General features: G+C 38.7%; 1 protein-coding gene across 1 annotated transcript in view; it reads right to left on the reverse strand.

Moving 5' to 3' along the window:
• Positions 1 to 19,136, reverse strand: part of ASB15 (ankyrin repeat and SOCS box containing 15) — a 30,488-nt gene extending 11,352 nt beyond the window's left edge. Inside the window, exons 1-6 of the mRNA XM_045864326.2 lie at positions 19,051 to 19,136; positions 13,783 to 13,855; positions 7,461 to 7,569; positions 5,596 to 5,648; positions 5,374 to 5,505; positions 3,713 to 3,871 (exon numbers count right to left, since the gene is read on the reverse strand). Of these exons, the coding sequence (XP_045720282.1) occupies positions 3,713 to 3,871; positions 5,374 to 5,505; positions 5,596 to 5,648; positions 7,461 to 7,567 (451 nt within the window). The 5' untranslated portion in view covers positions 7,568 to 7,569; positions 13,783 to 13,855; positions 19,051 to 19,136. The remainder of the gene's footprint in view (positions 1 to 3,712; positions 3,872 to 5,373; positions 5,506 to 5,595; positions 5,649 to 7,460; positions 7,570 to 13,782; positions 13,856 to 19,050) is intronic.
• Between the last annotated feature and the right edge of the window lie 7,047 nt (positions 19,137 to 26,183).

Genomic DNA, 26,183 nt, shown 5'->3' on the forward strand with positions numbered 1-26,183 from the left:
GCTTCCCGCAGAGCAGGGAGCCCGATGCGGGGCTGGATCCCAGGACCCTGGGATCATGACCTGAGCCAAAGGCAGATGCTTAATGACTGAGCCACCCAGGCGCCCCTGTTTTTAGGTTTTCTGGAGAGAAAAAGAGTGCACGAGCAGGGGGAGACTCCTAAGCAGGCCCCATGCCCAGTGCAGAACCCCACTTGGGGCTCAATCTCATGACCCTGAGATCATGACCTGAGCCGAAATCAAGAATCGGTAGCTTAACCAACTGAGCTCCCTAGGCACCCCAGCAATGAAAATGTGTAGAATCTGGGTAGGTCTGCTGTTGTAAACAGGTGAAGTATATGACAGATAATGTACTACAATGTAAGAGATCCACTAGATCAGAGGTCCCTCTCCCCCTCTGCTGTTTCTAATAGATAAAATTACAGTTAAAAGCACCCCCTTCCCCCGACTTTGAGTTATTAAGAGATTGTCCCAGTTTAGATATGAATAATTCTGGAAGATGTAATGTCTTTTTCTCTTAACAGTAAGTAAAATCTTTTTTTTTTTTTAAGATTTATTTATTTTAGAGAGAGAGAGTGCACGCACGCACGTGCACGAGTCAGTGGTGAGGGGAGGGTCAGAGGGAGAGACTCTTCAAGCAGACTCCCCGCTGATGCAGGGCTCAGTCTCATGAACCTGAGATGAGGAATGACCTGAACTGAAACCAAGAGTCAGACGCTCAACCGACTGAGCCACCCAGGCGTCCCGGTAAGTAAAATCTTAGTAAGAAACAGAAGGACGAGGGCTACTTCCTGCTAATGGAGGTAAATATAGTTTCATTCATTCATTCACTCATTCGGTTCATGCACTCTGGCTGTATGAAAGGCGCTGTCTTACACTGTGCACAACAGGAAAAAGGCAGACTTAGTTCTCACTCGTGGAATCTATAGTCTAGGGAAGAAGCCTATACTGTCTTCTCTTTGAAGAGAGACTCAGAGGTCAGGTCTTTGTTGGGAAGGCAGGAGAAGATGCAGGGCCACATAGAACATCCTGGGGAGCAGAAGGCAGAATACAGAAAGCATCAAAGTCCAAGGAGAGGGAAAGGGCTTCCACAGGAGGACGAAGACAAACTCTGCCTACTTCATTTGGAGGCAGGCAAGCCATCACTGTGGTGAGATTTGAGTTTTTCTCTTGCTCACTAAGTAGTCTGTTGACAAATGCCTTCCTCTGAATGGCCCACCGGCCACTGGCAGCTCTAATTATAGTGAATGACCTCATCCTAGCTGGTGTCATTGCGGAGAAAAACATCAGTAAGTGAAATGAACTAAGAGATATGTGTCCTCATTTATCTTCTTGCTCCTATTGCATTTTTTTCTAGAAAAAAATGTATTAAAATAATGAATCTCTTCCATCATGATCTATTTTCCTTTTGTCTGACTCAGAAGACATGTTGATTAGAGGTATTAGTCTTTCTTCATGAAAATAATATCACATATAAGCCACAACTTAAAATAAGTTTAAAAATAAAACCTTACATGCAATTTAACTGCTTTGGAACTAAGAATATATTTATTTCCTATAGAAATAATAATGCAAATCATGGGGAATCCCTCCCAACCTAACCTGTGAAGACATTCTTAATCAATAAGTGTCTGAAATAATGAAAACTAATAAGGCACAGATACAGTATTTGTGTAACATAACTAAGTAAAATAAAACTTAAATAACTTACATAGTAAAAATAAATATATATCTACATATCTTCAACAATAACACTTAAAAAGAAAACCAAACGTCAATTGAAGAGTTAGGGAATTAGAGACTTTTCATAGGTTATAGGCACTTTTGAACACTTTATAGTTTGCTGGCACATTTCCTTTCAATTTCTGTAATTTTTTTTCATTTTCTGGATATATGTGTTTTGCTCATGTAATTGTCTTATTATCAGCACTGATTTATCTTGTGACTCATAAGACATGCAAGGATAATCCTGAACTGGAGAAAGGTGACACCAACTTTGGAGGGTGGGCAGAGAGGGAGTCTGAGTGCAAAATACCCTTAATAAGTGTCAGGTGATCACAAATTAGATAAGTAACTGTGATAACTGTAATACATCAGAGTACTACGAGGAAGGACCAGATGGCTGATGGGGAAGAAGAGCCCTGGGGGACACAAAGTGGTATTTGTTTGGCCATCTAAGGATATTCTATAATAAAGACAAAGATGATGACATTGGGCTAAGAAAAATAAAAATGACATCACACGGAAAATCCAAAGAACGGCATTTTTTCTCTTATTTTTCCCTTTATAAGTTAATGGGCTATAAATAGCAAATTTCAAAGTAGCCTATAGAGTCAAAAAGAAAACTGGGAAAGTGCCATGGATGATCCATTTACCTATAGAACCTGAAAATACTTGACATGGGCTCTACAAAGAAGGTCCTGGAGAAGGTAACCCAAGAAAAACTCCATTCTCCCGATACATCGGTGATGGAGACACAAGCGAACATCTTCAGAAAATTTCCTTCGTGAGACTTCTGTCTTCTCCTGATATTACCATTTAGCTTTTAAAAAGTATTATTTCCAGATGTTAATTCTATTTTGGCTCTGATAACTCAGTGACCAACTTCCTTTCCCACACTTAAGATATCGCTAGAGTAGAGAAACAAACATATGCAACTTTGAAATGCATGTAAATGCTTAACGCTCTATTGTAAGCATTAAAGAAAAACAGAATCAAATAAGGCAAAAAGAAATCAAATGAGTGGTAATCATGACTTAGATGTCCCTTAAATAAGTGAATTGAGAATAGCAAGTAGAAAATAATTCTACATTTGCAAAGTGAGATAGTATATAAACTCTGGAAAAGTGTGTGTGTGTGTGGATGTGTGCTTTGCAGAAATCAAATATCTATAGATATCTAGAGAACTATCTAGAGAAACAGCAACACATATGTGGATGTCATTGCAAATACCCACTGGTATATGGTATATGCCTTTAAAAATAATACAGATCACATTAATAGTGGTGATGCAACCGTAGGTGAATATTCGTGTGTATAGAACCCGCTCAGGATAAGAGTTCTGGTTTACTTATAAGGAGCACAAGTGTTATTGTGACAAATTCCAAAGTAGCAGGAAATGTTATCTCTGGTCATTTGTAGTTAATCTCATGTCACTTTTGCAAGCAGACTTGCCAGTTTTTACTGGTCAACAAAAATAGCAGGATACACAGACTGAGAAGAAACGGATAAATGACACCTTTAGGTTTACCATCATTCCTTGTGTCATTGTTGTGAAACCGTTTGTAGGTGCCCAGTGCTGCATCTGTGTGATCAGAATCTGCTGGCACCTTGTTGTTCTGATGTGAACCTGATGTCTCTCTTTCGAACCCCCTTTCTGCCTCTTTCTTCTGGCTACATACTGCACATGCAGCCCTACTTATAACCGGACCCTACCTAGAGAATATTCCTTTAGAACTGGCACTTCTGGCCTCACAACGCTCCGAGGTTGGATCCCTCCTCGTTAGTGGGTGCTGAAGGATCTTTCACATTTGACCCCTTTGTAGGATTAAAACACCAAACGCATAGGGCAGATGAGATGGGTGTTAGGGGGGAGGAGCTCAGGGAATAGTAGGGGATGGGGTCACATAACTTCAATACATAGCGGTTTCCAATACATACTTATTAAATATTTCTTTGCCTCAAACTCAAAGCTCTAGAAAAAGAAGTCATTTACCAATCAGAAGCGGTGTCTCTCCTTTGTCATTTTTGGTGTTTGGCCACACTCCCTTTTCTAGTAAAGTTCTTACATTTTCCACCAGACCAGCTTTGACTGCCAAAGTCAAGGGTGTTTCTCCATCAGAGGTCTTGAACTCCCAGAGTGTCTGGTAGGATGCTGAGATGTGAAAATATTGTATAAAGTTAAAAATCTTTACTTAAAGGATATCACAGAGATCAGAATAATCCAACATTATGTACTTTAGATTGAACAGTCAATTGATGAAAAAGATTAAAAGACATGATTAAACTTTATCAAATGATGATGAGTATAAGTAGATGAGCATGGACTTGACAGCTAGAAAACCAAAATCTATGTTTTAAGGGGTTGTTGTTGTTTTTAATGGATTGCAAGTTCTTATTTTTTGATAAATTGTAACATAACTCCTCAATCCTTTGTATTATTTAAATTGCACCTGAAATTGTTTTCTGTCAAGTGAAATCTGTGAATGTAGGAATAAGTATGTATTTGAATACTGTCAGAATATGTTAGAAAATACCATGCTTAACATCATCTTCTATATCTATTTGTCTGACTATCTGCTTAGCTATTTTTTTCTGGCTGGCTGGCTGCATAGTTAGTTATCAAGTAGCTATGATTGTCTCCTAGAGCATAGAATGAGGGAGCAACATTGATTGAAAGATAGGGCACTCACAAGACATGTTAAAAGTTGCCAAGATGTGACAAATATTGTGCTGCAACATCAGAATTATCAAAATTATTATCAATGCTTAACTCTGGGTTGATTTAACATGATATTTACTAATGTTTACATTATGAAAAAATTAATATAAGCACAAAATATTGTAAATATACTTGTTATACAATAACGATCTTTTGGAAATTGTTAAGAGATAGTTCAAGATGATAAATTAAAAACTGACTCTCCAAAGCAAAAAGCTTTATATTCGAATCAATTAATTCATGATATATATTAACTTTTATTACTTTTAGGTTATAACCACATCTTTTTTTTTTTTTTTTAAGATTTTATTTATTTACTTGGCAGAGAAAGACACAGCGAGAGAGGGAACACAAGCAGGGGGAGTGGGAGAGAGAGAAGCAGGCTTCCTGCTGAGCAGGGAGCCGGATGCGGGGCTTGATCCCAGGACCCTGGAATCATGACCTGAGCCAAAGGCAGACGCTTAACGACTGAGCCACCCAGGCACCCCTATAACCACATCTTTGAGCCAACTTCTGTCATATTCGTAGAAAGATGCAAAGGGTGAACCCTGAACCTCACAAAATGTGCTAACTTTTTTTTTTTTTAAGAGAGAGAGCGTGGGTGTGGGAGTCAGGGAGAGGCAGAGGGAGAGAGAAAGGGAATCTTAAGCAGGCTCCATGCCCAGTGTGGAACCCAACATGGGGCTCAAGCTCACAATCCTGAGATCATGATTTGAGCCAAAAATCAAGAGTCCAACACTTACTGACCTAGCCAACCAGGCGCCCCATAAAATATACTAATTTTTATAACTCTGAGTATAAAACATGGATATTTTCTTTTCCATATTCCTAATAATCTTTTATTCTGCTTTTTCTTTTTGCTTATGTTTGTTGGGAGCACTCAAAATTTCTACATTTTTCTTCGGTTTGGCTAAAGGGATTTTATGTTCTCTTACCATCCAGAACAACTTCAAGTATTTGTTGAATGGGTTGAACGACAGCTTCGTGCAATGGAAACCATCCTTTTTCATCAGCTTCATCCAATGCATATCTATATTTCACATATTCCTGGAGCGCAAGAATGTGACCTAAATCAAATACAGGGGCTGGTAACACATTTCTGTCTCAGCAAAGTGAAATCTCCAACCTGCCCCACTGTAGGCAATACACCCATTTACCTTGTTTTATGGCTTCCACAAGTTTTCTGTTTTGATCACTTAGTGGTGCAAATCTGCCAGAGAAAGAAAAATAAGCCGTATTTATCCCAGACTTCAAAAAAACCCAAACACTTAACTTATATTGAGTTTCTGTACATGATTTTAATAATCAAGATCTATAGGAAATGCACACAACTAATTTTATCTACTTTAAAAATGTAAATGTCTAAGAATCAGACACAGTATATTTATGATACACTAGACATAAGCACATTAGTACAGATGACAGAATTCAAGATTATAACGCTATCTCTGAAATTAGTTCTAAGCAATGAAAATGGAGTAAACAGTTGTAGTCAGAGTCAGAGGAGCTGGGTTCAGGTTTCATGATTTTGTGATCCTGGGAGGCCAATTAGCCTCTCTGGGTAGTGGTTTCTTCATCTTTAAAATGATGGGATTAGGGGCGCCTGGGTGGCTCAGTCGTTAAGCGTCTGCCTGCCTTCAGCTCAGGTCATTATCCCAGGGTCCTGGGATCGAGCCCCATGTCGGGCTCCCTGCTCTGTGGGAAGCCTGCTTCTCCCTCTCCCACTCCCTCTGCTTGTGTTCCCTCTCTCGCTGTGTCTCTCTCTGTCAAATAAATAAAACCTTTAAAAAATAAATAAATAAAATGATGGGATTAAATAGAAAGATCTCTAAGGCTTCTTCCAATTTTAAAAACTCTGTGCTCAATAAAGTTTATTGCTTTGAACTTAATAATTGCTTATTTGGGAGCTTATGATCCACACTGCATGTTAGAGCCTTTGATCAACTTATCTACAAGTGAAAGCAGGCTGAGCATTTACTGAACAAACTCCTAGTCGTTGGGCCAACAGGTCGTGATTTCAACCCTCATGGCAATTCTCTGGTGTGTGTGTTTATTCAAAGGAAACAAGGTATTTCATAACAAATTGATTCAAATCTATTAAGCAGAAACATCTGCTGGCATTCTAGGATTGTGAAAGCCTTCTTGGGAACTCTGTTGGAGATAAGGGAAAAATTAAAGAGACCTAATTTAAAGGTACTATGTCCATTTTTAAGAAGCTCAAAAGCAATAATTTTATAGCATGGAGCCTATTCAAAAGTATTACTAATTTCAGAATAATACAGGATTCTAAATACTACAATAGAAAGCAAACTAACGTTTATTTTTGTTAGAAGTATAATGTGTGTTGTTCAAGACAGAAATCTACTTTTTCAGTTTCAGACTCTGTAACTTCTGCTAAATCAGGATTGATTCAACACAAAATTGACATTTTGTGTCTAATTTGTTAACTTCTGTCATTTGGATAGCAGATAATTAAATAGGCTGTGGTTTACATAGTGCTTGTTTTTAATAAAAGCCCTCAACTCTTTCCCATTCTTTGGGGCTAGACTTAGGGGCTAGTCCACATTATTTTTTATAGTTTGAAGATGCAAAAATGAAATGCATTACTTATAAAGGTTGTCTGAGTCAGTAGCAGAAGGGGCTTTAAAATATTCAGAGCAGACTTCTGTATACCTATCTATATTTTAGTTGTAGAAACCATACTTGCAAATTTGTTCAAATTTATTGTCCTTTTTGATTCTATATTAATTTTTAAAAAATAGGCAATCTTCTACAATCAAATTCAACTAAGAATTTCCCGTTGAGGTTATTTCCATCTTCCACCAGAGGTGGGGGTTTGTGGAAGATCCTATTGCCGAAGCCTCTATGCACAGTGGCCCTTGGAAAGCCATTGGATTCTCTGCCAGGAAAGAAGAGTAAGCATTTTCCTAGAGGAAGAGCCAGGAAATGTCTTTCATTTTATCTGACAACAAAATGAATGCCATAAAGAAATTCTGTTGAGGACAGTCAATTTGAATGTTACCTTTCAGAATAAAATGTAGACTTGCTGGCTTCAATGGATTCTTGAATACTGAGCTGAATATCATAACTTGTAAGATGGTCTTCATCGGGGTCATCATTAGTATCCATGACTGGATAGAATTTTTGAAAGAGGCAGTTTCTTATTATCAGCAAATGACACAGAACAGTACATACAGTTAATGTGAACAATGCAAAATGAAAAAGTAAAATACATTCATCTTTCCCCATTGAACAAACATCAATGCAGTGAACATTTTAATCCGTATTCTATATTAAGCCCATCCTAAATTTTGAAACCTGTAATTACCTGCTCTTTAGGTATCTGCATTTTCTAATTTTGGGCTTTTTCTTTTTTCTTTCTTTAGTTAAGCTTTTAAGAACTCATTCCCCCATGCTTCTGACTTGCACTAATTTCAGCCCACTGGTTTTCTGAAGACACGGCTCTACAGAGCACATTAGAAGTTTAAAACTCAAGCCAAGAAGAAGTAAGGTGGAGACAGGAATAGAGAACAGTGAGCCTTTCACATTCCTAACTTTTAATTCTGTGTCTGCTGTGTTTGCTTGTTTGCTAATTTATTCATTTCCTCGCATTGGTAATAGTTTGCGTTGGCTGCCTTGAACTGCAGTTATTCTGTATTTGTGTTCAACTTCTAAGACTCTGTGCTCTTTGAGGGAGGGGCTCTACCTCATTCATCTTTGCACCCCTTGTGACTCTAAAAGGTGCTTGGCCCAGAGAAGCTTCTCAATGAACATTTGTTGAATTAAAATAGAAAGAACAGAAAGTCACAAATGTAGTGGCCTAGCCTTGCCCTCAAGAAATTACGAGAGCAAACAGAAGACATGAAGGAAAATTTAAACAGAAGGAACTGAGAACTGGGGCGCCTGAGTGGCTCAGTTAAGTGTCCAACTCTTGATCTCAGCTCAGGTCTCAATCTTGGGGTCATGAGTTCTCTGGGTCATGAGTTCAGTCCCCATGTTGGGCTCTATGCCCAGTGCGGAGCCTACTTAAAAAAAAAAGAAAGAAAGAAAGGAACTTTGAACTTCAAGCACTGTTCTTCCTGAGAAACTACTGTCTAGTTTCACATGTGAAGTGAACAAGTTTCAAAATTCCAGAACTTTAAAATAAAACAGGAGAGGGTTAAGGTGATAAAAACAAATAAACAAAAAAACAAAACAAAACAAAACAAAAAAACAGCTATAGGCACTTGGAGAATCTCCTTATTGACTGGCTCTGCTGGGTGTGATAGACTGCATGGTTCTTCCAGTGCTCAGGGAAATCCACCTCTATGAACTTGTACTACCTGCATTCCTGGCCGTGGAAAGATCCTTTCAACACCTTGGCAAAAGTGCATCCTTAATACAGTTAGGGATACTGGACCTGCTACTACAGGCGTAGGTGTGGTGAAGACCAACTCTATTGAGAGGCTTCGTTGTGGGAACTGCCAGCAGGTAAATTAACCTGGCAAACAATAAGCAGAATAAAAATGAGTTTGTGCTTTTGAAGAAGAGCAAAAAACCAGAGAGGCTTCTGGGCTGATTTGCATCATTTATTGATGGCTATTTCAGGTCTCTAACACACTCACTCGTTTTAACCAAATCAGAGCCATCAGAAATGGTTGTGCAGGATGTGCACTACACAAGTCTTCCTGGCCGAGGAGGAAATCCAGCTGAATCTCCCCTAATCAAGTTGTACAATCTGGTAGCGTGCTACGCATGCCCCAAGGAGGCAGCATCTTCTCATTTGCACCAATGTGCTATGCTCTGTGCAATTCCTGAACTGAGTTGAGCATTTTTCAACAAAAGGAAGTTAAACAAAAAGATGCCAAATTATTTAGTGTTTTGAATAATAAATGAGGAGAGGTATCTTTTAGCAGCTAGTTTTCCAATCTTTTCCCAAAGTGGCAGGGTCTTAGGCTTGGGTTACTCTCCTTCAGAAAAGAGAAGAATACTGTGGCAGTGATGTTCATGATGCTTCTTGACTTGAACCTTCACATGGTTATTGTTTGGGCCCCAATTTTTGTTTTTTGGCTGGTCTGACAGGGCAAGTTGTAAGGTCTGACAGTCTCAGAGCATCGTTTGAACAATTGAAATAGGGACCATCTTACTCCATCCCCAGACCAGAGACCAACCCTCCTAGAGAGTCTCTATCCGTTCTCTGGCATAGCTCTGTCCATTACCAGCCACTTCTCTGAAGATAAACACAAAAATGTAGACTCTCATTGGCTTATGTCTTCCAAAGATCAAATTAAAGGACTGTCTCTCATTATTATTGGATCAATTGCTCTCTCTTACTTAGAAAGGAAATTTAGTAAGTGTAGAAATCAAAGTAGTTCTATGACTAGGTTTAATGATCCATATGAAATTATTTTTGATTAGTGGTACTTTATGAGCCAAAATGTATGATCTATTTGAAATTTTACATAGTGGTATGTCTTCCCAAGGAGAAAAAAAAACAGTTTTCTGTGGGCAGTTTTCAAAACACAGTTGATATTTGCTTTACCACCTCTCATTGTACAAGTTAAGCTAAGCTCAGACTTTAAGGATGGTTCTACACATGCCGATAGCCAGGGTGCCTAACCTGTGGACACCCTGCACGTGAATTTGATGGCCTCGTTTTGATTGCATTTTCATTGTTCTGCACCAGTGCCCTACTATCATCTTGGAACATAAAAGAGAGAATAGTAGTAATGTTGGGAGGCTGCCCATGAGAGAATAACAGCATCCACTACGTGCATTTCCTCACACAGTGATATCTCAGTCTATTCAAAAAGCCAACATGCGCCCGAAGAGTCTGATTCACAAAATGGATTCAAGTAGTAGTTTACTTTTTATTAATTATTCATTGGCTCATTGTGTATCTTCCCCCCCAACCTAGAATGTAAGCCAGTAAGAGCAGAGCATTTGTATCTCCAGTGCCTAGAGAAACACCATCTCAAGGTTTGTGGTCTCTAAATGTGTGTCGAATGAATGAGTGAATGAATGAATGAATGAATGAATGAATGAATGAATGAATGAATGAATGAATGAATGAATGAGTTAATTAAAAACCCACTAACATAAGCTGGGCCCTGCTTTATTCGTACAACTGACCATGTACTCAGGTATGGAGTCTTTCTTCCAACGAAACAAGTGTGATGGCCCACTCTGTGCTTGGCTTCCTTTTTCTCACTTCTGTGCTCTCACATCTTATTCCTCTTCCTTCACGAGCCCCACCAGCTCTTCCACACTCATGGCCCACCCTGCCTCAGGCCTGGCTCAAGATGTTCCTCCCGTGGAAGCCTTGCTGAAATGTTCCAGTTCCCCTTGGGCCTTCCTTATCTGTAAACATCTCCTCTTCTATGATATTTTTCCAATATCTGGATTTACCCTCCTTTTGTATTTGCCTGGGAAATTCTTCACGTATTTGTGTTTTGCATCACTGGATCATTAGTTTCCTGAGGGAAGTATCTTACTTTCTTTTTCTTTTCTATCTTTTTTCTCTACCTCCACTCCGAGTCAGCTGGGAGCAAATGGCTGTTCTCAGTAGAAAGAATTGTTGACTCCTTACTAGCAGACAAGCCCCGAGTCCTTCCGACAGCACAGTTAGGTCATGAAGTTCAGCCGGTGGCATTGCCGGCTGCCTGTCTTGCTGGTATCCCTGTGGTGATAGGGGGATTGCTGGCTCTGGGATTAGTAATGGGATCCAGAGCCTTTTTACCTATTTAAATCATCAGCTCAGCTCTAACCCTGCTTGCAATTTGGACTTCCAGTACCATAGACTCCTTATAGAACTGAGGTGATCTGTGAAAGTTTTGGTTTTGTTTTTTTTAGATGCCATTTTCACCACCATCCAGGAGAAAGTTATCTAAGACTCTTAACTATTTTGTCTCCTTAACAACAGCCGGATAGAAATAGTGAGGAAACGCTTAGCATGTGGAACAACCCCTACCTAACACAAGCTTTCTCCCACCTTTTACTGAAAGCTTGGGATGAAATGAAGATCTGTGTGCAGGTGAACGAATGTGTCAAACAGACAATCAAAGAGCATCATTGGAATGACCCCAGAGACATCGAGATGCAATGAGAAGAGCAAGAGGAGAGTTATTTATCTGCATCTCAAATTTAAAATAACCAGGACTCAATCCCAACTGAAGGCTGGCAGTACTCTATTGTCAGCCTTTATGTAAAATTGTTTAGAATAAAGCACCAACCAGGAATCTGAGGAAAGGCCAAATAATATTTTGACCTCCTTTAAGGGCTCCACTTCTCAGTCTAGAGAAATTAACTGATCCTTTCTAAATAATGGTTTGCCAATCTTATTCTGGAGAAGCCTACTAATGAGATTTATTTATTACCAATAAGTAGCAGCTAACAAAATAACTAGAACAATCATATCAGACAATTAACCTTTTCACTTAAAGCATGGGTTAACCACTGATAGATGAATGGATAAAGAAGAATGGGTAGATGAATGGCTATGTATCATGGAATATTACATAGCCATCAAAAGGATGAGATCTTGCCATTTGCCACAACATGGATGGACCTAGAGGGTATTATGCTAAGTGAAATCAGTCAGACTGAGAAAGACAAATACCATGATTTCATTCATATGTGGAATCTAAAAAAATAAAAGAAGAATAAACACACAAAAAAGTAGGATCAGGCCTATAAATACAGAAAACAAACTGATGGTCGCCAGAAGGGGATGAGAAAAATGTGGGAAGTGGAGAGGGAGTTACCGACTTCCAGTTATGGATGAACAAGTCATGGGAATAAAAGGCACAGCAGAGGGGATATAGTCAATGGTACTGTAATGGTGCTGTGTGGTGTTGTGTGGGGACAGATGGGAGCTACACTCGCAGGGAGCATGGCACAACATATGGAGCTGTTGAGTCACTATGCTGTGCACCTGGACCTGATGTAACACTGTGTGCCAACTATACTCAAAAGAAATTTATACATAAAAAAAAATAAAGTGCTGGTTAACCTTCCTCAAGGTCAAAAACACATTTGATGAAAGCGATGGATTCTCTCTCCAGAGGGATACATGCCCACTCAAAATTCCGCAAAAAATTTTGGGAAATTCATGGATCCTCAGAAGCCCTGTCACCTACGCCCGTAAAAACCCACCGAATTAAGGATTTCCAAATGCTAAATGTATTATTCAGGTATCAGTAATTAGTAGTTTACTTTACAGGTGGGCTGAGTAAAATCCTAGGTTTAGATAGTGGGAACAGGGTAAGTTTGGTGGTCATGTAAGTTTTAGAATATCTTTGGTAATTAAAAAAAAAACCTCGGTGATTATGAACCCACTTTGCATATACTGCCTTGCTTTAAACCCCCCAATTCTATTTTGTCGGTATTATAGATTCATTGTGCATAAGGGGAAACTGAGGCGTCAAGAAGTCAGGAGACCCACCCAATGTCACAGAGCTACTGCGTAGAGTCTGGAGAGGGCACAGGTACCTTCATTTTTAAGGTCTTTCCCAAGTGGCAGGAAAACAACCCACAGTCTGTTGCCCTTTAAAGAAAACACTTTGACCTTGCTCTTAACAGCCAGCTCGAAATGACAATAACTTCCAAAAATAAAAAATAGCTCCCAGGGACACATAAATCTTTCTCTTTGGCACCCTGCAATAAGGCTTTGAGTTGCGTAGGGTGGTCTGCAGTGTCCTAAACTTGCCTCCATTCTGTACTTTTTGTCTTGGAGTCCAAACATTACTGTCTTTAAAAAAAGGATCAACGTAGCAGTTGGTGCCCGACTGAAGTGGTCAAGAGGTTGGGGTGATGTTGCAAGCGATGGTGCAGGAGCGAATGTGGGTACATGACGCCTCTCTGCATCGGATTCTCTAAACTACCTCCAATCCATGTTCCATGCTAATGCTGCACCATTGATGAGTTTGTGGGCCCTAAACGGGGCTGACCATAACAGTTTCCAGCATGTCCAGTCACTTCCATGCAAGGAAGGCCTTTGTGTCCAGAAAGATCACGCTGCCCCCGGCACCTGTCACCCCAGTGTCATTCAGTTGCATCAGGGAGAGATTCTGTTCTTTATGGCTTATTGTTCCATCTTCCAGTGTAACCTTTTAAAATGCCGGCCGCACTCTTTGGGTTCCCAGTGCAGAACTAGGGTCTCTGGGAATGGTTAGAGGATGGCATGGGGTGAAAAGGGCAGAGGGTCTAAGACCTAGTCGAGTGGGGGGTGATAAGGGGGAATAAGAAAAGGGACATACAGTAAAATTTAGATTTCTTCACAGTTTTATACCCAGCCCCAGTCCAAACCCGGAGGTTCTGCCGTGTGGAAGGGGGGACCCTCATACCCTGAGGCAATTTTCTCTTACCTTGAAACTGCTACGGTTTCAGAGTGATGTGTTCATCTACTGGAGGTCCCAGAGAGAATCATCAGGATTTCTCCTACCAGAGGAATAGCAACAGTGAAAGAGGATTTTTATGTTTTGGTCTTGTTAAGAAAATACAGTTATTATATTCAAAGCAAGGTTCATTCTCACTTGCCTGCATTTTGACCATTTATATGTGTAATTTTATTTATTTTATTTATTTATTTGTTTTTGGATGTATTGGAATCAGTATGAATAAAACGTGTTATAACTTTGGTATTTACTTGGTGGTGACACACTTCTGCTCTTTCAGAATCCTGTGGCACAAAGTGGCCAATCAGATCAATGGCTTCATTGGACTGATTTCAGTGAGTCAACCAGTCAACCAAGAGATTTCAGAGAGTGCTAAAATTTTGTCAGAATTGGGGTCCAGCCCACAGACACAGCTCACTTTTTTTTTTTAAGATTTTATTTATTTATTTGATGGAGAGAGAGAGCAAGCACACAAGCAAGGCGAACGGCAGGCAGAAGGAGAAGCAGACTTCCCGCTGAGAAGGGAGCCCGATGCGGGACTCGATCCCAGGACCCCGGGATCATGACCTGAGCCGAAGGCAGACGCTTAACCGACTGAGCCACCCAGGCGTCGACACAGGTAACTTTTATTTATAAGTGATGTTACAGCAACTCCGTCCACATGGTGTAATCTGATAAATGACAGGGAGAACCAGACCAGTTCTCCTTCCTCGGTAGCACAACTTGCTCTGCTGGTAAATTGAACACAGACGCACGCATGCACAAACACACACACACCGTTCAAAAAAATCAGTGTTACTTTTACATTGCTTCAAAGAGATACAGTTTGACATTCTAGAAAAGATATAAAGAGGCAAAGTATACTAACTATTGGCTAAATAAATGATTGAATAATCAAATAAACACTACTCTTAAAACTAGCAAATTAATAGATTCACCTTGTGTTTCTTATGTCATATGTTTTTGCAAGTTCACTTCCTGTTTTAGAGCTGCATTAACTGAGGCTTAGTTTTTACGTAAATACACTAGTGATAAGACCTATCGTATTAGTTTCGCTTATCTCTAGTTTCATATTATAACATTAGATATTTTTACTCTCTACTATTGATTTCTGTGTCAAATCCAATTACAACAGAGATATAAGAAGATGCATGCTAGTTTGTGAAAATGGTACACAGAACAGGAAGGAGCTCTAGATTCACAAATAGGTGGATTTCTAGAGGAATATAGAATAGAAAAAAACAGCAAGATGGCCTATGAAAAGGCAACTTAATAGATAATGCCCTTACCACGAGCTCAAATGATAATATGATTTTTTTAAAAGCCCTACCCTTTGTTTATAATTCTAAATCTAGGAATCTATCTTATAGAAATAATCAAAGATATGGACAAAAAAATTATATGTGAAAATGTTCACCTCAGCCATATTTAACTGCCAAGACATTAGAAACAATCAGATGTCCAACAAGAGGAAATTTGTATAAGACATTATAGTATATCTAAGCAATGGAAAACTCTACAGTTACTAAAATTCATATCCTTGAAGAATATTTATTGCCATAGATAAAGTGCCATGTATGAGAATGATGTTCATTTCATCAGATCTGACCGGCTGCTTGGAAGAAACTAAAATTGACTTTATGGAACCAAAGTTTACAAAGCCTTCCAGAAAACTGGCCTGGCATCTGGCCCACAGGCTGAACCTTACAGGTAGTGAAACAGGTCAGGGACCGTGGTGACTTTGATAAGAGAGAAATTTGCACAAATTTGTAGTAAAGCAGGTGAAATCTGGTGGAGAGAGTTTCTTGGCTTGGGGAAGAACAGAAATCTGAAAGACTGATCCATTTATCTGAATCATCCAAGTAAAGGCTTTGTTACTGAGTTATTCTGTCTGCACGAGACCAAAAGTTCATTTTCCACTAATTAATGAGTGGCAGCTTCTGAGGAAGATGAGGCCAGTTACAGACAAAATAGCTACATTTGGTTTAGACAACTGAGTGCTAGGGTAAAATGTTTTGACTACATTAATTAGCCACAATAATAAAAATGAAATGCCTCTAGACTTTAACAAAAGCATTGTTTATGTACTATATATGTATATGAACACACTACTATAGTATATGTCTATACTATATATATGGTATATGTATATACTACTATATGGACGTGTTCATTTCAGATGGCAGAAGTTCCTGCTTGAGGCTCAAGTCAAATCTTTACCCATTCGAAACTCAAGCAGTAATGAGCCATTGCATTTCTTCATCTTTTATTTTGAAATCACATACAGGCCATTGATTTCTTTCTGGGGGAGATAGTTGGGTGTAGCAGTTGAAACTTTGTTCAAATCCTGCCCTCTGGATTAGCTGCCTCATTAACTGTGTTTGATGTGAGTCGTCAGCAAACATTACCTGTTATTTTCCTGTAGTTGAACTCCTCTGGAATGAGGAACTAGAATTCTAAGGGTTGTTAGGCAGTTTTAGCTCTATTCCTCACCCTTGAACAGGCACTCTGACATACTCATTATTTCCGTCTCCTTCCTTTTCTCTAGAATCACCAGATTTCAGAGTTGACCATTAGGTAGCCCCACCTGTAAATTCCATTTACAACATGCCCAACGAGTAATTGTTCAGCTTCAGCCCTCACCACCAAAGTGACAGGAAGCTTATATCCCCACAGAGCCCTTCATCTTCGGCCAGCTTTAGCAATTAGGAAAACCAGTGAAGTTGAATCCATCTCCTCAAATCATTATTCTATGATCCTAGTTCTATTCCTCAGAGTCACACTGATAAAATGTTGTTCCTTTGCTACATGAGAGCCCTTTAATCATTCCCCAGGAAGGCTGTTAAGTCTCAGTGAGCCTTCTCCTCCCGAGGCAAGACAACTTTTCTTCCTGTGCCGTGGGTTCACCTCCCTCCGCCATCTTGATCACTTTCCTGTAAACACACTCGTTTATCCATTTCTTTCTAAAAGTGGCTCTGGACCATGGGCTCTGATGGGAGCACAACACCTGTAGTCAGACCAACACAACATTAAGCAGGTGTGACCACCTCCCTTTTCCTAGACACTATAGATCTGTTAATTTAGCCTAAGCTTAGATGAATATGGGGGCTATCATGTTACACGCTTGATTTGGACCCCTACTGGCCCAAATTCTACATCTCATATTTTTTCTCACATTGCTCTGCATTTCTGTGCAGGACTCTTTATTTAACCCTATTACATTTCTTTCTTTCTTTCTTTCTTTCTTTTTTTTAAGATTCCAGTCTGGGGGCGCCTGAGTGCCTCAGATGGTTAAGCATCTGCCTTCGGCTCAGGTCATGATCTCAGGGTCTTGGGATCGAGTCCCGCATTGGGCTTCCTGCTTTTTGGGAGCCTGCTTCTCCCTCTGCCTCTCTCCCTCTCTGTCTCTCATGAATAAATAAATAAAATCTTTAAAAAAAAAAAAAAAAGATTCCAGTCTGCTAAGATCTAATGCATTTTCTATCCCTCCAAGTATTGTTCTATTTGCAGATCTATTTGCATGTCTTCTATATGTCCATCTGCTCCATTAATAATGATAAATGTTGAACAGAAATTGACACAGGACAGAGAGGTCTTCAGGTTGACATTGATCTATTATTTAGCACCTTTCAGGAAAAACTGTTTATCTAGTTACAAATCCTCCCAAATACTCCACCATCTAGTATTAATGTCTCCTTTTTGATAACCATCATCAAGAAATACTGTCAAATACTTTGTTGAAATACAGGTGCATAATGTCTATTACATTTCCTTTCTCTACTAAATCAAAAAGATAAAGGAGGAATATTGACCCACCAGTTCTCGGTGATTATTATTTTTTTTCCTAAGGATTTTCAAACCATCTTATTCATTCATTAAAAAATATGTGTTCAGTGTCTGCTATGTTCCAGGCATAGTGCTAGACACAAGACAATAGGATCCATGCCCTCAGGGAGTTTGCTGTCTTTAAAAATGCATTCTAGACTTTTCCCTAGAAACAACACCAGTTGCTCCCCTCCTTTCCAAAGTTTGGCAGAAAGTCAAGCACGGCACATCCTCAATAAAAATTTGTTTTATTGAATTTAATAACTATTATAAGTAACAACTATTGAGTACTTACCTGTGACATGCATTATGCTAAGTACCTTAGTCAGTTATGACATTTAATTTTGATAACACACTTTCCCCTCTTTTGCAGATAAGGAAACTGAGGCACAGAGCTGTGAGGTAATTTGCCCACACTTGCACATCTAGTGAGTGGTGGAGATGTGGATAGAAACCCAGTTGTGTGGCATGAGAGGTCACCCAGGCTTAACCACTCTACTCTAACTGATGATTCATCTACTGTAATAGAATTCATGAAAAGAAGGTCTCATTTTGTAACCCAAATATTCGGAAGTTTTCTAAAAGTTTAAGCAAATGATCAGCAATCTATCAAACAATTCTAGTGGAAATATACATATTTTATGTAAATTTTCATCTGAAAACAAGCTATTCCCACAGAAACAACCGAAGTGTAAAATTACAATACTTTATGACGATAATATAATGTTCTCAGCACAATGCTGAGTTAGGACTTCCTCATCCACATCACTGCTATTTCACAGAAATCATTTCCTTTTAGATGTAGAAGGTTCTTTAGATGGTGTGTGTTCATTTACAAACCAGATGGGTGATGGGCTCAGGTAAATTCTAAGGGCTTTCCAGTCCCAAGATTCTATGATTTATTTTGCAGAAGTAAATTTCCAATTCTACTGAGTTCCTTTTTTTCATCTGATTTAAAAGAACTGAAAGGAATTTTTTGACCTGAACATAAAGCATCTATCTTTTGCTGTAAGTGATGAAAAAGCCTTGATAGAAATTTATTTTAATTAGTCACAAAAATCATTTAATATTTTTCTCAGAAACGAGGGCCAGCTAAGACCCTTCTGAGATTCCATAGTGTATATATTGACACTTTCTCTAAGCATACTCATTCTTGATCTGTTTTTCTCATGATATTATTATGCTTCATAACTATGCCATGGAGTTAATATTCTCTGAACAAACAAAAAATAACCCTGCCTTTGTTCTCTGATTAAAAAGGCCCTAGAAAGGCAAACCCATGGGTGATCAATTAGAAAGAAAGTAATGAGAAGCTACCACTACATGTATTTCCATCCTTTTAAAATATTCCCAATACTAAACTACTTAATAAGCAAGCTGGTGAGGTACAGATCAAATATTTCATAATCTCACCTTTTGGAATGATCATCTTGTCATTCTTATCCAGGGCCTTGCCTTCCTAAACCAGAGGAAGTGCTTGGAGCCAATGTGTTCCTCTGTGTATCTAAAATTAAGTACCCAGTTGGTGGTTAAATTAAGATCTGACCTTGAACAACTGAAACATAAGCAGTTCCTGGCACACAATAAAGTATTACCCATGACTTCTCTAGACTCTCATCAAAAGAAACATAAGCCCACAGAGGTATAATAAGATTATCTGTGTCCTGATTGGTTCAAAGAGCGCTCATGAAAATAAATGATCTGCCAACCCAGCTGCAGTGAGGGGTCCTGCAGAGGGAACCAAGCAAAACCACTTCAGTAGAATTTTTACGTATCTTAAAATTAATTGTTTAAGAGACAAAACTGTGAGTCTGTGTGTCTACAGATCCAAATCCACTTGTAATCAATTTTTAACACACACTATTTCTCGTTCTTCATCTTTTAGACTCACATCAAATCTCATTAAATACAGTCTTCTTGGTGTATGAATTTACTGCCCTTCATTTGATTTGCATTGCATACCTGCCAGTCTGATACACCGATGGGGATATGACATTCAGTGACATCTAATCTGATCAAGGATTTTTAGGTCAAGTTATAAAACATATAGTCTGAAAAAAAGTGAGCAGCTGATGTAAAGCAGCAGAAAAATCAGGATTTTAATTGGGGAGGGTTGTTTATTTCCTGTTTTAAAAAAACCCAATGCAATTGAGTGTCTTACTAATTTTCTAATGAAAATAATCGGCCTTAAATTTGTTTTGACATGGCTCTTCTTGGATTAGCTTGGGCCACTGTCAGCATTCACAAAGCCATCTGGCTTCTGTCCCCAGCACTTAACTAAAACAACTCTTCTAAAGGGCGTCAATGCCCCCCTAGTGTCTAAAGACACTGTGTGTATTACTTTTCAGACTGTCTGTTAGATTTCTGCCGTCAGTCCCTCCCTTTCTCCTGAACTGACTACTCCCAGCCTTCGGGGAGAACTGTATGCTTTTGTTTTTCTTCTGTCTGACCCATTTTTTGGACTTGGTGTCAATGAATAAACACATCAACTGTAGTGAATTTACAGTTTTACTTTCAAACTTTGAATGTCATAAACATGAAATCAGAGGTCCTGGCTCTTCTTTGTGATAGAAGAGGCTGTACTTCAGTCATTCTCAGAGCAGACCTTGAGAAATATTATGTATTTATACCACTATTAACTGTATCTTGAAATGGTCAAGGTTGAGGGTTAGAACATTGTGCATGTTTTATAACTATTAATATAATTTGGAATTTTTCAATAAAAATTCTTATAAAAAACAAATGGCATTGTGAAACCCTTTAATTTTTATACAGTACGTTTTTAAACTAACAATATTAAAAATTCATATGAAGGCTTAGAGTACAATGCAATTTATGGATAAAATCTATACCCAACATTTAAAAATGTGGTTTGGCACATTTCAGGGACATTTCTGCTCTTATACCGATAAATTTATGGCTGTTTTATCCATTTATATAATAGTTATTATAGATCTCCTTAGATCACACAATATTTAAAATAATGCTTAAAATAACAAAGGACAAAAAAGAGACTGGGTGCCAAATAAATGAAAATATGTTCCTGATGTCGTAGGCCCATGAACAAGTCTTACCTTACCACTTACTGTCTCTGTCACCTTAGATTTGCTGTTTAAATTTTTTGAGACTCAATTTTTTCATCTGAAATGAATAATAATAATAACCATAATAATGAAAATAATAATATAATGACCATGACACCCACCATTTTTAAGAGGCCTATTCCTCGAACAGTTAATCTTCTCTACACACACAATAAAGCATGTTTTGAGTAATTCAAATATTTAAAAGAATGATCTGTTCATATGCTTATAATCATTTCCATATTTGTCTGTTTTGGAAGTTGGCTTTTCCTGTTGATCTTCTCAAAATGGAAACAAAGTGAATCAGATTTTTGAACAGTGGACTTCGGGTTTGCCTGGAAAGAGTGTTTCAAGCAGAGAGTATGATCAAGCTGTGAATTTTGTATACAACTGCTGTTCTGAGGAAGGCACATATAGTGATACTGACATCCAAATACATGTCCTTGCGTCTTTATATGGCAAGAAATCCATGTCCTGTTCCACAATGATAATTACAGCAACTAAAATGAGGAGTCTTAGGTTGAAAGGGTTGAATGAAGCACAGTGTCAGAAGGACTGTCCCTGGAAGCACCCATCTTATTTGGGGAACGAAGGATTTGGGTAGCATTGTACATTAACTTCCAGAAAGCACGTGGCTTCCTGGCCTCCATGTTTAAGGCACCTGCTGCCACTCACTCCTTACTTGCTCACAGGTACTACGTGTTCCTGAAAACATGGGTCTTGCAGGCCTTTGCCGGTGAGTTAAAAATACAAATCTTGCTAAGATTAGCCAAACAATCACATCCACCCCCACCCCGACAAAGCCATTTATCAGATTCCTTTGGGATCCGGCCCTTTCTTTATAAAAGCCTTATCAGACTGCAATTTTATCTTTGCCTTCTGGGCAAAATGGCATGGTCCAAACTCCTCGGAGAACGCTGCTTTGTTTTGTCCCATTATTTTGCAGTTTAGTAAGCAACATCTATGTATGTGTCACTTGGTTTCATTTTTACTTTGAAATACAGTATTTCCAATTTTCTCCTCCTCCTTCCTCCCTTTCTTGCACTTGTTCATTATTTTGGTTGTGCGGGGTTGTGATTAAAAAATGCACATTTTATTTCAATTGTATATAAAACAGCAGAAAAATGTGAGAAAGACAAAAGATACTTTATTTCTGGTGTTCATCCAGGGACTTTGATAATTGGTGGTTTGCTTTCACTGTGCTTTCTGCTGTTTTGTTTTGTTTCTCAGACTTAAAAGCCGAACCTGTGAGTCGAATGGATCAGCACCACACTCCACCAGGGTGCTGACGTCACAGGCCTCTGAGGAAGCTGCATCCTTGACATCGCTCCTGCCATCTTGTTTCCATATAGCAGCAAAGAGGCAAGTGACAAGAAAGCAGTTTTTAGTAAGGCACCACTGTAGACAGCATGCTAAGCCAATGGTGAGCAAAAAAGGGGAAGTGTTCTGTCCTGGCACTTAGTTATACGCACTTTATCCCCGGTGTCTGCTAAAGTGCTCACCATGTTGGGAGCATACATGAAATATATGCTAAATGCTCTCTAAACACTGTGACTTGTTCATCTGGGTTAGCAGTTTTTTCTTTTCCTTTTTTTTTTTTTTTTAAGATTCGTTCATTTATTTGAGAGAGAGAGTGGGGAGGAGAGACAGAGGCAGAGGGAGAGAGAGTCTCAAGCAGACTCTGTGCTGAGTGTGGAGCCCAACACGGGGCTTGATCTCATGATCCTGAGATTGCAACCTGAGCTAAAACCAAGAGTCGGAAGCTCAACCGACTGTGCCACCCAGGTGCCCCCGCATTTATTTCTTATTTATTTTAACTAAAGTTGAATTCAATTAATACTTAGTCATAGTAAGTTTCAAGAAAGCAGGTTGATGTAATTAATTTTCACTACCATGGAAGACATTTCAGGAACATCAAAGAGAAAGAACCCTGGATTGAAAGAAGGCAGGGAATTTGGATTTTAGTTTCAGGTGTGCCCATGTTTTTGTGAGTTAAGGCAAATCACTTAAATGTCAATGCCCTGGTTTCCACCTATATAATAATTCTGCTCTTGTTATTTCACATCATTCATATGAGAGTAAAATGAGAGCATAATTAGGAAGTTCTTTGAAAAAATAGTAATCACTCTACAGATCGAGTACTGACTATCATATTGTTCAGTTGGCCCTTGAAGGTTTGAACTGCATGGATCACTGATACATAGATGTTTTTAATACAATACCATAAATGTATTTTCTCCATAATATTGTCTTTTCTCTAGCTTACTTTATTATAAGAATACTATAGAAAACACATATAACATGCAAAATGTGTGTTAACTGTCTGTGCTGTTGGTAAGGCTTCTGGTCAACACTAGGCTATTAGTGGTTATGTTTTGAGGGAGTCAACAGTCATACACGGATTTTTGACTGCATGGGGGTTGGCGTCCCTAATCCCCATGTTGTTCAAAGGTCAGCTGTATTATATTTTGGAGACCTAAAATGGACATTAAAGAAACTATCCCATTTGGCTGCCTAGTCTATATGTGGACACACACATTGTAATATACACAGAATGGTGCAGTGGTGCGAGGATATACATGTGGAGAGAGGTGGGACATGCAGTTCTGGTCCTTAAGAAGTTTACCATTGTGGGGTGGCTCAGTCAGTTAAGCATCCGACTCTTGATTTCAACTCAGGTCATGGTCTCAGGGTCGTGAGATCAAGCCCCATGTCAGGCTCTGCACAGAGCATAGAGTCTGCTTGAGATTCTCTCTCTCCCTCTCTCTCCACCCCTCCCCCACCCACTGTCACTCACGTTCTCCCCTCTCTCAAAAATAAATAAATAAATAAATAATAAAAAGAAGTTTACCATTGTGTAGAGAATAAATAAGTAGAAAAGAAGCCAGAATTGGGTAAGAGTGATAATGCATAAGTAGCCTTAGAGGAGAAGGCCAGAGAACAAAGACATACACATGTTTGAGTTTTAAAAAGAGAAAATGGCTTTACATCAATAGACCATCAAAGTACTTTGAGAGTATTTATTTTTCTTCTTGTCTTTTGTATATTGATCTCTTATCTATCCCAAATTGATTGGGATTGATACTCTTAGTATCTTATTTAAGATAAACATAATCATAATCAAGACTATATAATAGAACTTTATATTGGTAACCAAAGTAAAATTTGAATTACTGAAAATTCAGTATTGTATACTGTACTTTCTGAAAAGAAGGATGTTTTTCATGTGCACCTGTTATGTTTCAATGTTTTTGAAGCTACTAATGCATGAAATTCCATCAACTAATATTTGTTTATGAACAAGAACATTTTAATATTAGTTGTTATATAAAAGTTATCTGAAGTTGGTAAAGAAAACTTACCATGTTAAAACCCAACAATCTCAATGTAAATCCATCCTTTCTACTATTAAAAGACCCTCTTCTTGCTGCTCTTGCTTTCAGATCTTTATTTTTTTATACTTCAACTTTGACCCACTGTTTTGTGTGTGTTCAAATGATTTCAGTATAAAAGGTAAGTTTGGTGATTCTTTGAGGAAACTAGAAAAACGTGATTATTTCTGCTAGACTTAGATATATCTCTAGTAAAACAGTATAAGTAATGGGACAGAATAGTCTGGATTTTCCAAAATGGTATTTCTACTAAATATTTGGCTTAGTTGTGACTTGATTTGAGGCTCTAATATGCAATTATCATACAAATAGGGCAATTCGCATTTCCTTCACAGGTCCTATAATATCAAAAATATTAAAATCAAGTTGAGTTTTGAGGGTTTCTTTTTTTTAAAGATTTATTTATTTATTTATTTATTTATTTATTTATTTATTTATATGAGAGAGAGAGCAGAGTGAGTGAGAGAGAACACGAGTGGGGGAGGAGGGGTAGAAGGAGAGGGAGAAGCAGACTCCCTGCTGAGCAGGGAGCCCAAGGCAGGGCTCCATCCCAGGACCCTGGGATCATGATGCTTAACTGACTGAGCCATCCAGGTGCCCCAAGTTTTGAGGTTTGTTAAGGTGTTTTTATGCAGCTTGGAATGTTTAGGTAATTTCCCAATCCTGAAGATCTGAACCATTTAGTCTCAGTGTAAGCAAATACTTTCAAGGGGACTTTGGGTGGGATAGAACAGTAAACCGATTCACCGGCTATGGAGCATCTTACAAAGTCAAGAATGGTAGGACACAGAGAAGTAGATGAATACAGGATTCTCACCCGTGCTATATTTGGCAAATATTTGTTGAGCATGTACTATGCCAGGTACTGCCCTAGGCCTCCAATGACCTACCAGGTCCCTATTCTTGAAGTATTTACTTTTACGTTGGTGAAGTAAATATTAAACAAGAAAATAAATTGTGGTAAACTTTATGAAGTAAATGAACATGACAATCGTTGGTAACAAATATGTCACATAGGAATCCCCACAAATAATGGCTCAGTTTGGGGACTTAATTCTAGTGCTTACTAAATTGGGATTTAGGGAATAAGGAGGCGTTTCCTGTTTCAAACAAGTTGTGTGTTTCTTTAATCACTTAACACGGTTAAGCAGTTTATTTTTCAGAAAATTTAACCAGAAAAAATGAATCTCCGAGAGGGGGATTTGGTATCCAATTCAAGTACAAGATTATTTGATTTCGTATTGAGGTAATTATATCCCGCAACTGAAAAACACAAGGAAATGCTAACACATTCCTATATCCATCTGTTCCTTCACTAGGATAACACTATTTAGATTATTATAGCTAAATAGAATGGTGTGTTATTTGGGAGGGCAAGTCATCCCTCATCATTTTTCTTTTAAAAATATTTTTGTCATGGGGCACCTGGGTGGCTCAGTCGGTTAAGCGGCTGCCTTCTGCTGAGGTCATGATCCTAGGGTCCTGGGATTGAGCCCCACATTGGGGTTCCCTGCTCTGCGGGGAGACTGCTTCTCCCTCTCACACTTCCCCTGCTTGTGTTCCCTCTCTTGCTGTCTCTCTCTGTGTCAAATAAATAAAATCTTAAATAAATAAATAAATAAAATATGTACTTATTCTTACTTAGTCTCAAAATCATACATTCCCTTATTCGATAAGTCTTTTCAGAGCAGTGCTATGTGCCAGACATACTGTTCAGGATACAGTAATGAATAAAACATACAGGGATTTTTATCTGTTGGAGTATTGGCTTGAATTGAACCCTCTGACATACAGGGATTTTTATCTGTTGGAGTATTGGCTTGAATTGAACATTTGGTTTATGAGAGAGGAGACCAGGATGGAGCCCAAGCAGCTGGAAGGATAGAGTTACCATTAACTAAGAGGGAAAATGTTCCAGAAGGAGCAGGTTTAAAGAGGAGGAATAGGAGCTCAGTTTGGATCATGTAAAGGTTGAAATACCTATTAAAGTCCAAAAGGAAAAGTTCAATAGGCTGGTGAATGTGAGTCCATATTTAGGGAGGTAGGGGGAAGGCTGAGCTGCAGAAATAAA

Source organism: Mirounga angustirostris, unplaced genomic scaffold (assembly GCF_029215605.1).
Source record: "Mirounga angustirostris isolate CCGP_5_RB_7025 unplaced genomic scaffold, mMirAng1.0.hap1 SCAF_12, whole genome shotgun sequence".
Lineage (NCBI taxonomy): Eukaryota > Metazoa > Chordata > Mammalia > Carnivora > Phocidae > Mirounga > Mirounga angustirostris.